Here is a 17,241-nt window from a genome sequence, read left to right as displayed (position 1 = left end):
AAACAGTTATTCCAATAATTTGTTCTGTAGAACAAAATACTCTAACATGCTTTCTCTCCCCGTGGTGCAAATTAAAATCCCTCTGTAGCTTAGCAAATCTTCCAATGGACACAATATTAATTAATGGTCGGTGTACAGGCTAAATACAACCAGCACTGTGTAGTAGGACAACAGATTGTCAGCTGGTGTTGTCCTGAATCCATTGAATTGAATCCTAAGTTTTATTTAACATTGTTGAACACAGAAATTTGAGTTTACATGACACATAAAAATAGGTTGCTGTAATTACCAACATTAATATTTCAACACAGCTCATGAAAGTTGAAAAGTGTATTTAAATCCGTACATTAAGACCTGTTATCTTTGTGGTCCACTGAATACGTTTTTTACACATACGACAAAAAAAATCATACTATGCACCATCATTGCCTCTGCTCTGACAAGCAAATGATTCTCAGTGAATTCACAGGCATCGTTTAAGTTGCGCTCGTGCTGAGCAGCAAGGAGGCAGCAGTGATGGGAGCGGATGGAGATTAGCCACTGCAATAAAGGAGCAGAGGGAACAGAGGACAGTTGAGTCCAAACAGCTCCTGCCAGATGCCAGACATCGGTTTTCATATACCTTCAACCCTTCATCTTTCCGCCCCCTCTTCTCTTCTCCTCTCCTCTGCAAATTCCACACTGGCTGAGAGGATGCCACTTCGGTGGAGTTCACAAACCACTCATCTCTTCGCCACTTATCACAGACGCAGGCCTGCTATCGCCAGCTGAGCAGCACATCCAGCTATATTCATAGACACTTCCTGAAAACCGCGGCACAGTGCCCATAATCTTCTCTGATTCAGAAGAGGCCAGAAATCCTGCATTGTGTGTTTGTTTGTTTCTGTCTTTGTTTTTCACAACCAGGGAGGGTAGAACCGGGACCAGAGGGGAGTGGGGTCGGGTCAATTACAACGTTGGCACTGTTTAGTCTATAGCCTGAACCAATACAACAATAGAAACGCTTGGCCATGGTTTATTTGTAGTAACTGGGACCTGGTTTGTCTTATTAAAGCACCAATTCCAATGTGTCACATTGTTCATTCTATTCTGATCCTCTCATCAGTCTTATATCCCAACCTATTTGCATCTGTCAATCAAAAGTTCGAAGTCCAGACTACAAGTGAAATGTCTGTCACGAGTTGATAACATTATTTTGGTCTTTATGGCACAGATGAATATTTTACTTGTGTTGATTAACAAGCCTTCCAGCCAGCACTCATCAATTTGTCTCTTTGCCCCTCTGATACACCCCCTCTCCAACAGAAATGCATGCGGTTCAACCCGAACGCGACGGTCTGGGTTGCCAAGCAGCGGATCCTGTGTACGCTCAATCAGAGCCTGAAAGATGTGCTCAACTATGGGCTTTTCCAAGCAGCGAGCAATGGGAGGGACGGCAAGTTTCTGGATGAAGAACGGCTCTTTCGAGAGTATCCTCAGCCAATCAGCAAAGGTGTCCCGTCTTTGGAGGTAAACCCAGTTAGATTCTAGTTAAATTTGATTCACTCAATGGAGGTTACAACATATATGTGAAAGAAAGAAAATAAATACCAGCACCTCTGAAAATACAAAATAAAATCTAATCTACTTTAAATATTAAGTTGACCACAACATTTTTTTGATTTACTCCTTTTGCCGTTTGCAACTATAAATCAAAACTTTATTTATACAGCACCCTTCCTATAGATTAATGCGATTCAAAGTGCTTTAAAGATTATTGAAAGTGAAGAATTAAAAAAACGAATGTCTACCAAGCAAAGACAAAGATAGGAACAGTCAAAATAGGGATCATAAACTCACTAAACAAGAGTGTTAAAAAGTTAATAGAATTATAATAATAATATTATGAGACTATAGGACAGTGAAACCAATGAATCCAAATAAAGGCTTAAAGAAAAACATCAATAAAAAAATACTCAATGACAAAATACAACAAATTACCTTTGGATAAAAAAAGCCACATGACACATGCTTATAGAGGCCTTGACTGCTCATTTTTTAATTTTTCATGTCCAGGTCTGTTTTTCTCTGTTAGTGTTGTTGATAAATCTGTCCCTGCTGAGCAGTTATAGAGTAAATTAAACTCCAGAAAATATAACATGTTATTTTAAAAATACAGTTTTATTTTACTATTTCAGTTAGTGTTTCAGTTTTCAGTTTATTTTCAGTTGTTAATAAAGAACAAAATGAAACCACTGAGTATTGAGGAAAAGGTTATCAGTTCCAGGAGTCCACTGTTATTAGAACAGTTTTTAATAAAAGCCCTGGTGAACCTGTAGCTTTTCTTTGGACCTTTGGCTTTTTTAATAATTTGTCTTTCACTCAACAGTTCCGCTACAAGAGCAGAGTCTACAGGCAACCTAACGTGGATGAAAAACAAATTGCCAAACTTCATACGAAGGTGAGAGTTTCACCACAAGACAACACCTATAAAACAACCATACTCCATTTGTGCTCAGTGTTTCAAACTCTAAAAAAAACACTGCGGCTCTCAAACAGGCAAACATCACTGCAAATGTTTGATCCCAGTATCGCAAGTGACTGTTAGCAAAAGGTACCGACTAATGGATGGGTAGCACAGATTGGCTTCCACTTTGTCCAGTCCCTTTTCCAGTTGCATTGGTGTCTGACGCTTTGAGCTTTCAGTGTAGGACAATATTTGACACCTAAAGCAATGATGTTGAATATAAAGTGAAAAGGTTTTGTAGGGAAATGGACGAGGTGGTGGATGGTACAACTTTCCACAGGAATCCAGTGTACGACTCGTTGCGAGACGTTTTGCGCTCTAATGATGATTGTAACACATTGTGACAAGTTAGGTTACTATAGTAACGAAGTATGTGTGTGACGTTGTCACTGTTTTGAGTGTTTTTGTTTTTATGTAATTTAACTTCTAACTTAACTCTACCCAGAAGTTTTTGTGCCCAACCCAAGTGCAGTTTTTGTCTAGATAGAAAGTCGTCCCCGTAGCTTCGAATGGTCGCCCTCCAGGGGCGTTCAAGTAATAACACAAAAGCTTGTAAAAAAGCAAGACAATTTGACGCCTCAGGAAGTGTAATTATCTGACGCTGTGGGATGAGAACGTGTTGGCTCAGCTTAATTATTTATTATTATTTAATCAAGGACCCGTGAACAATATTGAACAGAAGCGTTACCATTTGATGTCTTGCACCACAGTTGGAGCTCATTTTCATCTGCAGTCCGTTTGCCAGGTCACATCATGAAACAATAATGACTGAATTGTGGGGGGAAAAAAAACATGCAATAAATAATCACAAGCAGACACAACAGCACGTTGACTATGGGCAACTTGAAGTTTGCTTTAAGAATATTCTTCAGTCCTGTGGACCTTCCACTGAGCTGCAGCTTCCACAGAGAAGGCCGACTTCCCGGATGCAGTGAGCTGGAATCCTCTAGCTTTCTGCCACTCTGCTCAGAGACTGAGGGGGTTGTTGCCAGTTAGAAGCCCAATTTGCAGGAGAGCTAAACAGCTGAACAAAGAAATTCAAGAAAAAAGACGTCCCAGTGCCGCCCACATTGGTCTGACTGCACACTGGCCTCTGGGAAGTGCGGTGTGAAAACACCACAGTAATGACAGTTTCACACCAAAGGTGCTGCCAAAGTCGGATAAAAACAAATAAGAAAAAGAACGGACTCTCGCAGATTGAATAATCTGTTTAGCAGCTTCGCTGTTTGTGGAGTGTGTGAGCGAGTGTTTGTAGATGTTTGCTTTAATTCTTGGCAGATTGAACTGTGCTACAGGCGAAGGATGGGGCGGCTTAACCTGTCAGTTGGACTTATTTGGCGCCTTTCTGTTGCTGCGTGATGGCTGAGGAGAATCTGCAAGGCTGTCAGCCCAACAGTAGACCCCTCCCTGGCTCCATCTCTGTCCCTCCCACAGAAATGGAAGGAAACCTCTACAGTAAATTGATGATTTTTAGCCTCTTTATCGATGTGTGAGGGTGACTCGAGGCTGCTTTCCCATAGCTACTCGAATCCTGTAGCGCGGCCAAAGCATAAGTGTCTCTGGCAAGTGTTTCTCTGTTAGCGGCGCACTAGGAAACTGTCTGACAGCTGCTCTGATTCTACATCCAAATGCAGGAAACTGGAGACAGGAGCAGCTAGAACCGAAGTGGAAAAACAAAAAGGGAAAAAGAAAAGTGTGGTTTATAAATGTGCAGAGCAAAAGTCATTAGACAGAAAACACGATTCTGACATTTATGTCTAACATGGACACATTCCTCGCTTCTTTATTGGCCTGTCTCAACTTTGTGGCTGTGATCCTGTTTGTGGTGCAGTGTGATGCTCTGTGGTTGGCTGAAGCTCACACTGACACAGCCAATCAACTGCCAGCCTCTCATCATGCTTCAGTAGAGCAAAGGGTCCGGGGAGAAGGGAGGGGAAGAGGACACCATCCTCCAGACTCTGATTCACCAGACACACACACACACACACACACACACACGGATATCAGTTACGTTAAATAAAACATTGCATGAAAACATGGGGCCATGGACACGAACTCTTGACATTTCCAGATATTAAACTGCAGTGACTCATCATGGTTGATGTCTCAGTCTGTGGTCGGCCTTGCACAGTTTTACACAGTCAGTTCAAATTACGCTTTGAATACAATCGATTTGTGGCGTCACAATCATAACATGGTCTTTCACTAAAACGAAATTAAACTGATTAGCTAATTCTTTAACAAAAACCCCATGAAGCAAACACAATCTAATAATAGTTCCACTGTCGGTGACACTGAAGGGTTGAAGGTTAAGGTTTACTGGAGACAAAGTTAATAGAGACTTTGGACAAGTCCTCCAACCGCTACACCCACAGAGGTTGTTTGTTCCTACCCTCTCATAAAAAGAGTGTCTGTTAAAAGACGTGGGACATGGGTGTTTGGTTTTTTTGGGGGGGAACAAAGATTTCTGGGTTTAGGCACTAAATAAACGTGGTTAGCATTTAGCCGGGGCCTCAAACTCCGGTGAGTGCCGTACGTTTACTATAGCTGCGAGTCATCACCAGACATTAGCTGGTACGAAGGACGACTCGTAAGGTCAGATGCGATGTCTTTACTGACTTTTTAACAAACGCACAATCGTTACAACCAACTATTCACTTGTGAGTCACTTTCTGTTAATAAATGTGTTTCCTTGCAACACAATCCAGTCAGCAGCTGTTCAAAGTTACCTGTACCTGGTTTGTGTTGCTGTATAATATTAGCTAATAATCACATTAAATCTTTTAAAACAATGGAGAAAGTGTATTCTTATTTGTCCGGGGATTTTTGGACTATAATTCATATACAATACACTCAGGCAGGTACAGGCTTGTTAAAGCTTGATCTGTTTTTTACTGGTGCGTTTCTGTCCAAACTGCCCTGAACGAGCCCTGTGCAGCTGCATTAAGATTATAAATATGTTCTACTGTATTTTGGGTGATAATGTTTATTCGAATCAGAGCCTCGTCCTCACTACTCCCACCCCATGTCCCCGTCTCTGCTCTCCTGCTCATTTATTCGTATGCCTTTCTTCCCCGTCCATTCTTTTATTGCTGCCCATTGTCTGGCTTTTTCCTCTGCTATCTCATTCTTCTTTCTTCATTTTTATCCTCTCCTTCGGGGAGCTGCTCTCTTATCTAGTTTTATCATGCGGCCTAGAAAGAAGGCAGACAGGAACAGAACAGAAGGGATCGGTCATTCCTCTCCCCATAGTCTCCACACTGCTGTCATCTCACCTCCTGTTCTTCCTGGTTTCACTAGCCTCCTTTAGAAGACAGCAAATCACCTCACTTTTACACTGTATTCCTAAACATTCCTCTTTTCTACCTCGGTCATGCTCAGCCCTCTACACCTTTCTCTATCTCGACTTCTATTTCCGTCTTTTGTGCAGCTCTGAACCTCAATCCTGCCATTTTTCTCTTTTTCACACCCACCGCCGTTTGCTCTTTCTTTCTCTCTGTAATAGCTTTTTCCCATTGTGCTTGTGCAGGCAAATCTGAGGAAGTTCATGGACCTCATCCAGCATAATCAAGTGGACAAGGTTTCTAAGATGTTGGAGAGGGGCCTCGACCCCAACTACCATGACAGCGACACTGGTGGTAAGGCTGCACAAAAGCACTCACAGAAACGTCTCAACCAATCAAAGATTTAATGACATTTCCATCAGATGCAGAATATACTTGCTGCCTGTGCAGGTTGTGTTAAGTTCCATGCTAGGTTCAGATATAAAGTTACTCGTTACCATGAAATTTGCCTTTAACCCACCCCCCTCCTTCGTGGGAGGAGCCGTGGGTCCTCGCAGGGAGGAGAGCTAACCTGTTTAGCTCAAGGCCACGCCTCTTTGACACGAGCACTGGAATTCTGACATTCTCCTGACTTTTTTTATGAGGGGGTGTATGTGTAAAGGCAAATGTCCAAGTGAGACGCTGACGACATTTTCCGGAATTTATCCTTCAAGCCCCCTAGTGCAAAGTCCATATTATGTGTGTGAGCCTGTGCGTGCAGCACGCCGCTCTGTCTTTGTCGGGAGGATGAAAAACGAGCGAGTGGCCGTGTTGATGACGTTTCTATCACTGTCATAGTGAAGTGATAGAACTTTTTTCATTAAACAACAACAACAAACCGTTTTATATCATGTTTGTGCGCTGATGGAAATCGAGCGGGTTTTCACACGTGAGGACACCTTTTTCTTAGGTGATCTCCCTCCGTGTGTTACGTCTGACGCACAACTCTGGACAATGTCCGAGGCTGAATTCTCCTAACAATGTTAGAAGACAATGTTCCAACAATGGCTTTGTTACTGTTACTTTACATCTTCCATCCTGTCAGTGTGTCTGGGCTCACTGGGTCTGACTCTCTTAACCCCCCCCCACCCTCCTTCCTGCAGCACATTATCATTGCTCAGCTCCTCAAAATGTGCTTTTTAAGTGCTTTAGAGATAACAGCCAGTTAGAAATCAACTATTAGCATGTCCTAGGACCCGAATTTAAAAGTGATGAATGGGTGTAATATTGGTGGATTGGCCCTTCAAGGCAACACTGAGGGAACCAATAGCCTGGTAAATTCGAGCCATATTGATGTGCTGCAACAGTGCAATAACAGAGGTAGTTATTTGGCCTTGGTGCCAAATGGAAAATGGTCCACTAAATACCACTGATGTGCAAATGTTCAGAAAGTTACCAGCTACTGAAGTGGACTATTTTGTCCTCTGGGCGGCTGTGAATGATTTTGTTTGCGCTGAGTATCTTTTAGGTGTGAACATGTCAGTTGAAGCATTTCTGAGAGCGTGTGTGTGTTCAGTCAGCCTGCTGCATTCTGAGCAAGCGGGTTTTACACCGCTGCCAGAGCCCACAGTCAGTGTATTCCCATGTTTCATAAGCAAGGATTTGATTCATGCTACGCTAGGCTAGTTAGCAATGCATAAGAGCCGAGCGTTGTGCGCCTTGTACTACAAGCAGGTCCCTCAGTGGGAGCAGTGCAATAACCGAGATAGTTATGTGGCCTTGGTGCCAAACGGAAAATGGTTCAGTAAATGCCCTCATACACCGGACCCCATGACAGGCGACACCATTCTCTAACCCAAACTCGATTCTAGATTTGACCTGACCTAACAAACTTCAGACTGGCTTTTAGAGAGTAAATACTCAGCAGCTTGGCCCAGTTTTGTATCTACATTGACTCAGGTTCATCTGAATGTCACAGCCCACTCATTAGTTCAGCAATTGTGCTTATTTACAGTGTCTTTCTCCACTCATCCAACTCGTAGTTATCAGCTGTCTCAGGAAATGACAGCTCTCTGACCTAATGCACATTTAAAAGCTTGTTGGATCCTGTCCTCAGCCAGGCAATGAGCAGATCCTAGGAAAGGCCAGATGCCTTAAATCTGCATCTATATAATTCCACCAATATCAGCAGTTGCCTCTTTAAACTCTCTTAAAGGTTTAAAGAGGCTACTGTCCACTGTGCACTAGCCTGTCGTGATTTTCACTGCCTGCCTTAGGGTCAAACTGATCTACAAACAAAACCTCCACAGCCAACCCCCCTCGGGACGACTTTAAGCTGCCTTTTAGTTTTCTCTTTTCTTTCATAGACTGTTTTCACTCATGGTGCTGCCAGCTCCACAAAACACACAGCACACTGTTTGTGACCACGACACAAGGTCTGGTTTTCGATTAGCGCTAGCTGTCTCCTGAGAAGCTGTCCGACGATAATGGTTAGAATTCCTCAAAGCTCCACTTGGAAGCAGAGTGCATTTTAGCTTGGGAGACTGCAGCCTGGCAATAATAATAATAATAATAATAATAATAATATACCATGTCCAGACATGCACATTCACTCATCTTAATTGGCCTTTGGGCTTTGTGATAGCAGTTCAGGTTAGATTTTGCCATTGGTTGAACAAATTCATGGGCTGTTGGTAGGTCTCTGCTCTTCTTGCCATTAGGAAGAGGAGGTTGCTAGACACAAAAAGTACATGCTCATGGTTTACAGCAGTGTCAGTTTGAAACCGGAAATGTCTCTCGTTTCCAGTTCCAGTGTCTTGGTTCTCACCCTTCCACTCTGAACTCCTTACACAGACTTGGACGACTTTACATCACCGGCTGTCGCTGAATATCGACGAATCACAAAATAAACTGTGAGCCACCTGATAATTAGTAAGTTGCCAAATAACCTACAACTATGGGCATGATAATGACCAATAACACGGATTAGTCTGATGACGGTCAAATTGACAAAAAGCAGTTATTGACATTTTATGTGTGCTGACTTCTACTTTTACTCATAAAGTGGGTGAAGTGGTGTAGAGAAGATGGTGAAATCCATCAAGTTTGTCAGTGATAAGACACAATTATTATTACAGAATGTTTCCTGAAGTTGATGAAAATAATGTTTGGAAACGTAAAGTGGTGGATTAAAATCGTTTGGCTCTCTAACGTGTGCAAAGAAGAGCAGTATCCACTTTATAATGTGTTGGAAACCTGTGGAGATGTAAGATCTACAATAGTAGTTTGAGAACTTTCTGTGACCATTTTCATACTTATTTCAAAGCGGAATCCGTTATAACGGTCATGAATTCAAGCTGACGACTTTTAAATCCCACCTTATGGAACAAAATACACAGTTTGACCGTAATATCACTTTAAATCTGCCTGTTTACCCCGTCCACACTGTGGTTATCTGTCTCAATGGGAGCAGGAGAGAGCAATCTATAGGAATTATCAAGGCTTTTTGTCAAAAGCCTGCAGGGAGGACTGGCAGGCAGTCGGTTAAGAGCTGTGCTTCTGCAGCACTCGTGTTACTGTGGCACTGAAAACTGTACAAGTTGGGCTGTGCTGACACACGGTGACACTAATCAGCCAGTGAGGACTTATGAAGAGCACTCTGAGAGGAAGACCATCCTTGCTGCTTCACAAGAACAAAAGAAATCACTCTTTCTAAAGAGGGTGCTGCACTGTATTCCTGGCAGTGCTGAGAGAAGGGATTAGCTTTCACACCACCTGTCATCTAAAGCAGCCTGTATTTAAAAGCTCATTACTATTATTTGGTAAGCAGTGCTGGTTTAAGTGCTATTGGCTTCGCCTGAGTATAAAAGGTGAGAATTGTGTTTATTTACGAGCATTTAATGATCACATCAAGAGTATCCCAGCGGCATTGGTGCTCTTAACACAGCTAGTATCGAGTGGACAGAGCTTGGCCAGAAAAATACAGCCCTACTGCGGCAAATAAAGGTGTAGTGAGGGGGGGAAAAGGGATATTAAGACCAGAATTGAGGTAGATTAGTGGGGTTTGAATGTGATTGTTAAATGAAGACCTTATTACTGAGGGGCGAGGTGTCTCTGCAGATTAGGACTCTTGTTACTCAGCAGGACACCACAAATCAACAGGCAGTGAAAGCAGAGGGTTTCCACATCATCTAGACAAAAAAACAGAAACGGTCGTCCTTCCCGATGCTGGTGTCTGCTCACGGTCAGCACAGTTTGGGAAATCGGCATCAGCATTAGCTTTCATCGCCCCAAGGCCCCAACAAAAAACATTTCATTTCTTTTAGTAAAAGCACTTTTGTTTTGTTGCCCTTTTTTATTTAGCAATAAAAGCTCCTACGAGATTCAAGCTGTTATGTGATAGTTTTACAACAATAATACGATGGGAAATATACAAACTTAACATGCATCCACGAGCAGGATTATTTTCTCTCATGCGTCAGATTTGCAGCATTGAGCAGATAATGATCAGGAAATCCAGGACAGTAAAGCACCATGTCACTCTCCTGCATCGGTGTCCACACTAACTCAGACACTGTGTTCACAATTTAGTATTGCAGGAGAAATTTCTGAAATATGAACTCAGCAGACAGCAATTTAACATCTTTGAAGTATCATCTTGATTCTACAGTATAAAACAGTTTATTCTACGGTTTTATTCCACAAAAGAAAATCTTTAGTTTCCGCAGATCCTACGCAGTGAAATTGGGACACATCAATTTGTCTCTGTCTTGTTTTGATGACCTAATTTAGATTAAAATATTCACTGACGGCTTAATTACCTCAAAGTTTTTTTTATTAATCTAATTAGTTTTGACAGACAATTGACCTGCTTTTATCAGCCGGGTTAATATCAATACAAAAGAGGAAACAACAACCTGAAGAGTGAAAGTTTATCAAATTTCAAAAGAAATGGCGCAGACTGGTGTGTTTCACACATTTTGTTATTTACATTTTCTGTTGTGTAGATGCTCTTTATGAGCCTTGCTCATGCTACATAGACCACAGCCTTCCTTAATTCATATTCACCTTTAATTCAAGCTGTGGAAGGTGCAATTACTCCGTTACTCACCTGCCAAAACCAGTTAAATTTAAAGTGTCATTCAAACGTGAACGCCGACCACTTAATCACAGCAAAGTGACTGGAAATGACTCTCGGGCCTCCGTTCACTGATGTGTGGTGCTGTTTTTCTGAAGTGCCAACTGCACATAAGAACCTCAAAATAGAGGTTTTGTGTTTTGGAAATACATAATGCAGCTGGGAGCCATGTTTGGAAAATCAGCATGAAAAAAAAAAAAAAAAACAACTCAAGCAAAAACTGGAGCTTGAAGCGAGCGAATAGGTTGATAAAAGTTTTATATGGGCCATAAAACCAAGGCTCACTTCTGTTCAAATGTTTCAGACTCGACCCAAATGAACCTGAGTGATACAGCTAAACTTTTCTATGTTTTTGCTTAATTTCAACCATAACAGACTATAACTTGCATAACAGTGGCTGGAAAAAGTCCCTTCCCTCTTCCCGCTGGGCATTGCATAACTACTTGCAATCAGATGACATGCACAGGCAGAGAGAGACGGACCTTTTTTTTTAAAAATAGATATAAAACAACATTTGAAACCCAGTGTAACTGGCTCAGGTGGAGGAGCTGTTTTCTGAGCTAAAGGTACAGGAAATACAAGTCTGATTTATGGACTGAGTGCAGTCATCCCTCTGATTTAGAAAATCCTATTATTGTAGTAGTGATGGGTCCAAAAGCAATATGGACACTATGAATAAATAAAATGAAAGTACACTCTGAATAGAAGTTAAACAGATGCACTTGGGTGCTGGAATGTTTCACAGTGTTTTAGTTGCTGTATCACATCGGGCTGACGACCAGATGATGGTCAGCTGTCGTCCTTGAGCAGAAGCTGGCCCAGCTTGTCCCCTCAGAGGGAGAGACCACTCTGATTGGTTGTTCTTCACGAGGCCGTACCACGGTATCATCAGTACAATCTGTAACTCCTTATCAGGCACGGTGTGAGAGCGGCGTGTCAATGCTAAGCTAACGCTGCTCTGGTTACAGTTTGTAAATCTGCAGAACCAGTCGCCCTTGTTCATGCTACATGCGCGTCTGTGTGGTGCGTTCATGCGCCACCTGACGGCTCCAACATTAGGCGACATGAGTTGAGGCTGGTAGTTCTTTGACGTAGGCTTTGTGTGTCACAGGCCTTAGTTTTAGCTGCAGGTGGTTAATGCTCAGTGTTTAGTGAATGTTTTTGAGCAGGTGGTCTTAATTATAGGATCCAACATGTCCCGTCTGACATTAAACCTCGAGCACAATGAGCAAAGAAAAACAAGCTAAAATCACTACTGTGGTGATGAAATTGCTCAGTTTACAGATGACATTACTTCTTGTTGCTTAGCTGACGGTGGACTCCAGCAGTAAGTTTCCAGAAACACACTTCCTGGAGATGTTGCCGTGTCTGTTTACCAAATATCTGTCATGTGACTCAAAGCTTTAGTTTGCTTGTAATTGGACAATGTGAATTTCGAGCAGACAGAACAGCGAGCAGACTTTCCCCAGGTGGTTTGTAGCAGAGAAACCAAACTGTGTCAACACTTGCTCAGTACCAGTCCCTGGAGTCTTGTGCCACACTGTTTTTACATGGGGCGATTCAGATTTCTGCATCGGTACCTGTGGTGGGTTTTGATGAGAACAAATACAGCCTAGAAATGAAAGATTGGGAGATAAACCCGCTGCATGATGCTGTTTAATCATTATCATCTGTTCATACATTCATCAAAACATTCTCATTTCGGACATTTCTTCCCTAGAGAGCCCTCTGACGTTCGCAGCCCACCTGGACAACGCTGTGGAGGTGATCAAGGTGCTGAAAAATGGAGGAGCTCACTTGGACTTCAGGGCCAAAGACGGCATGACCGCCCTCCACAAAGCTGGGAGGTCCAAGAACCAGATCACCCTGACGGTAAGGGAACAGAAATTCTATCCCTCTTCAGCTCATCTCAGCATTTATTGCTTTCTTAAGCAATCGCAGCAGGAGCCTGACAATTTTCAGATCATGCTTGATGAGCTTTTGTGAATCATAAGCAACATCGGCTCATTTGGTGTGTGCAGACCTGTCACTTAGGAGCAGGATGAGAAGAGAGAGAGGTGCTGCTTCTGACTGTTGTAGTGCAGTGAAAGCTAAAGACGAGAGGAGACAAAACTTCTGCTGTCAGTACTTTGTGAAGCACTAAGACGAGCAAAATCAGCTCAGTCTTGCAAATGTATCTTACAGTGCACTTTTTCATGAAAATGCAAAAACAAAAAATGGAAAAATCAATTTTCTTTTGTTTTTCTTTTCTATTGTAGATTTGAACTTTGGCAGCTTTGTTATATTAATCAGTTTTACTTTGTCTTATGTGACAGATAAAGTGACTTTTATTGTTATAATGAGAGTTTTGACCCACACACACACACACACGCGTGTCCCTCTGCAGACACTGCTGGAGCTTGGGGCTTCTCCAGACTACAAGGACAGCCGTGGTCTGACTCCCCTGTATCACAGCGTGGTGGTGGGAGGAGACCCCGGTTGCTGTGAGCTCCTGCTGAACCACCAGGCCTCCGTCTGCTGCCAGGACGAGAACGGCTGGCATGAGGTTCACCAGGTAAACCCACACACACACATTACAAGAACCGCAGGTGTACACACATGCACGGGGGGCTTTTTGCTGTTTGCTTATTTGGAACAGCTTGTGTTGGGAAAGCATTGCGGAAGCACACACAGACACACACACAGCCTTCCCTGGCTGTGGGCGACGGCCTTGGCAGCTGTTACCTGTAGCAGGAGATAAAGCCGTTTAAATCGAGCCGCTCTGCAGCAGTGACAAACTGAGCGTCTTCACACGGTGTGTGTTCAGGCCAAGAGCTTTATCAGATTGCTTATGTCTCTCTCCCTGTCAACTTGCAAAATCTCTGCTTTCCCCCATCTGTCCCATTTCAGACACGATAACAATCAGCTGTCAGGCACGACGGTGAACGACAGAATAGCTGCTGCAAGATCAGAGTTCAAGGTTTATTCATTCACACTATCCATCCTGCAAATTCACTGGTCACGTCCTTTCTCCTATTCACACAACACAGAATTAAAACAAATCATAGAATTATTCTATTATCTAGTGGAAGCCTCATTCAAGCCCTCCCTCCCTTACCTGTGGATAAAATCGCTGTTTCCTCTTCTACAATACTATAATTGAACTATAGCACTTAAAATAAGTGACTGTCAGCTTGTGATGAAAAAATATGAAATATTTAACATATTGTATTTACCAAGATATTTGATATGTTAATGCTTTTTTTTATGTTGACATGCTGTGAGATTGTACTGTGAGTGGATACAGGTGAGCTAAATGTACATTTTTACCAGGTTTTATATTTGACAATGTGCCTTTAATAACACCAAAGATAAAGTGGTTCATTAAACCAGAGGATTCGACAAATTAGACATTTGGCTTTTCTCACTTCACAAACTTTATGGTGGTTTGATCAGGAAGATCAGAGCATCGCCAAAACTGTGAGGAAACAAAGGTTTAATGATAAAATGTAGCGATGTTTCATTGGATGATTGAATGTTTCTGTCACTTACGTGGCAGAAACTTGAAACTGACGCTTTTCTCAGGTTCATTCCTGGATTATAATTTGGTTTTGAATTTTCGGTCTGGACTGTCACATTGGAAATGAGAGTTGGAGACTGTGACATGACAAAGTGAGGAAAGAGTTGGAATCATAATCTCCAGCTCCAATTTCAGCTTTTTTAACCAGTGGAAATGTGTTTTTAAATGAGACCACTTCACGTCCTTATTGATCCACGTGTAATCAGTAGCTGAACGTATCTTTCACATGTCTGTATTCTGAGAACAGCTCAACCTCAGAGTCCTTCAACACATTCATTCAGTTCAACACATCTTTATTCATATGACGCCAATTAATAACAAAATCATCTCAAAGCACTTTTCATAATGAAGTCAATGCTGTAGAGAAAAGTACGGTGGTCCTGAGAGGTCACGGCAAAATGAGAACTCACATGCAAATAGACAAAACACAAGTAAATATACAAAAACTTCAACCACACAGGCGCAGCATTAAGAAATACGCTGCAAAAGCGTCAAAAACGCCACGGAAATGGCTCCAGCAGCAACTAAAAATACATTTACAGATCTAAATGTCCGTCACTTGTTAGTGTCTGCTGGAAACATTACTATGACAGTTTTCAACGGTTCTGGACACTAAAAAGCGGCGGGTATTTAGATTTGTCAAGGTAGTTTTAGTTGCTCCCAGAGCCACTTGTGTTGTAGCTTTTGCAGCGTGCTTCTTAATGCTGAAGTTGTTTTTGTACATTTAATTGCGTTTTGTCTATTTGGGGCAGCTGTAGCTCAGTTGGTAAAGGCCGTCAGTTCGATCCCCGGTCCCAGCTATGTGTCGAAGGGTCTCTGGGCAAGACACTTCGCCCCCAACAGTCCATTCCCATCCCCAGCTGTGCAGAAAAAAAAACCCAAACTAGTGATTTGTTTTTGTAATTTCTCACATTGCAGCGCTTTGAGCTCACAGGGAAAAGCCTCTGAACATTAGTATTATTTTTTAAGACAGTTTTATCTTTTTTATTAAATTCATCTTCAGATTTTCACACATTGATTAAAAATATGAAAAAAACCTAATAAAATGTGCTGGGGAGATAAATGACTAACTGCTCATACACTACACATTTTGGTTGAATCAAATTAAATATACATGTGAAATTAGTACGACATCACCAGCTAACAAAATGGATGCATTCATTTTAAGAAAACTGCTCAGTATCTGCTCAGTCAGGCAACAAAAGTAAGAAGTCAAACACAGGTTTATTGGAGAGAATTGGACTTGGAGATAATTTAAAAACACCAACTTGCTGCATCACCAATTAACAATGTTTGCATAAAGCATTGAACAGTATAACTTTGAATGTTATTTTCTTTAGACTTGAAAATCCGAACAGATGAATCACTGAAACACATTCAGCTTCTCCTCGAGGCTCCTCACCTGATGATCCAACACTTTTCACTGGAATGTTTGTTCTTTGGTGCAGCCATCTCTGCGATTGTCCATCATCCGCAAACCTCTCAGTCTCTGAAATGAGGTTCAGCATAAATTGCCAATTTCAGAATAACTCACACTTGTACAGAGCCACTAACTGGCCTCTATCACCATAATCTAAATAATAAAGCCATTTACAGAGAACATTGGTTCACTTCCAACTAAGCTAATTGCCTTTTACACTCTGCCCAGCAGTTGTGTTGTACATATATACGTATTTTCACATACAAATTTCATCTGTGTAAGATTTCGTTCCTCCCACATTTATCCTTCCATCTTTTGCTGTCTGGGTGCAAAATGAGGATACAACTGATTTCATGTCCTTTGCAACACACTGACATCTAGTGTTAAAGGCACCTTACTGCACCTCCTGTAGTGGAGGCTTCAAAGGCTTTATTTGACAGTGAAATGCTTTTTTTGTGTCTGTGCGCGTGTGCGTGTGTGTGTGTGTGTGTGTGTGTGTGTGTGTACAGGCTTGCCGTCACGGCCATGTGCAGCACCTGGAGCATCTGCTGTTCTATGGAGCAGACATGAGCGCCCAGAACGCCTCAGGAAACACCGCTCTACACATCTGTGCCCTATACAACCAGGTGGGCTGGGTGTGCATGTGTGTGTGATTCACAGGTGTGTGTGTGTGTGTGTTTAGAGTAGGAAAGCCACATCTGTTGTCATACAAAGGAGAGGAAATGTGGAGCGGGGATCCAATTTAGGAACGAGCCATGAACCACAGGGTTCATGACTCGACTCATGGTTACAAGTCAACGTGTCCCTGGGCAAAACACTGAGCCCCCAAGTTGTCCCTAGTGTCTGCTACTTAGTTTTAAGTCTCTTTGGATAAAAGCGTCTGCTAAATGACTAATTATATTTATTGTTAAACTAAATTCAGATGAGCAGTTAACAATTCACTTATGAGACTGTGAAGGATAAATGATAAAACTAATGCAAAAAAACTAAAAGCTAATTCACTTAATATCACAGATTGGATGAAACATGGAAAGGGTCTTTAATGAGTAGAGGTCCACTGGGACTGATGTCGAAACCCCACTTCCAGAAAAGTTGGGACACAGCGTGAAATGTAAATAAAAATGACAAATTTACAATTTTTTTAATTGAGAACTTTCATTGTCTTCTGAAACATATTTGCTCATTTTAAATTTGGCGTCAGCAACATGGTTTAAAAACAGTTGGGAGGGGGCATGTTGACCACCAATGAAAAAAACAGCTTGAAAACAAAATCTTTCCCCATTTTTACTTTACTTTAAGCTCTCAGTGACTACAGTTCAGGGCCTCTTTCGTCATATTTTTCCACCTCATAATGTG

The 17,241-nt window shown here is 42.0% G+C and overlaps 1 protein-coding gene across 4 annotated transcripts in view; it reads left to right on the top strand.

The window, feature by feature from the left end:
* Positions 1 to 17,241, top strand: part of LOC137107037 (SH3 and multiple ankyrin repeat domains protein 2-like) — a 170,982-nt gene that overhangs the window by 61,708 nt on the left and 92,033 nt on the right. For all 4 annotated transcript variants that reach the window (XR_010912068.1, XM_067491247.1, XM_067491244.1 and 1 more), the window contains 6 exons: positions 1,306 to 1,509; positions 2,369 to 2,440; positions 6,036 to 6,144; positions 12,627 to 12,778; positions 13,293 to 13,460; positions 16,395 to 16,511. Coding sequence is in view for 3 of the 4 variants with exons in the window: in XM_067491247.1 (XP_067347348.1) it covers positions 1,306 to 1,509; positions 2,369 to 2,440; positions 6,036 to 6,144; positions 12,627 to 12,778; positions 13,293 to 13,460; positions 16,395 to 16,511 (822 nt within the window). In the remaining variant the exon portion in view is untranslated. The remainder of the gene's footprint in view (positions 1 to 1,305; positions 1,510 to 2,368; positions 2,441 to 6,035; positions 6,145 to 12,626; positions 12,779 to 13,292; positions 13,461 to 16,394; positions 16,512 to 17,241) is intronic.

The sequence above is a fragment of the Channa argus genome, chromosome 2, assembly GCF_033026475.1.
Source record: "Channa argus isolate prfri chromosome 2, Channa argus male v1.0, whole genome shotgun sequence".
Classification (NCBI taxonomy): domain Eukaryota; kingdom Metazoa; phylum Chordata; class Actinopteri; order Anabantiformes; family Channidae; genus Channa; species Channa argus.
The sequence above is the reverse complement of the archived record's forward strand: the minus strand, read 5'-3'. Positions and strand labels throughout refer to the sequence as shown.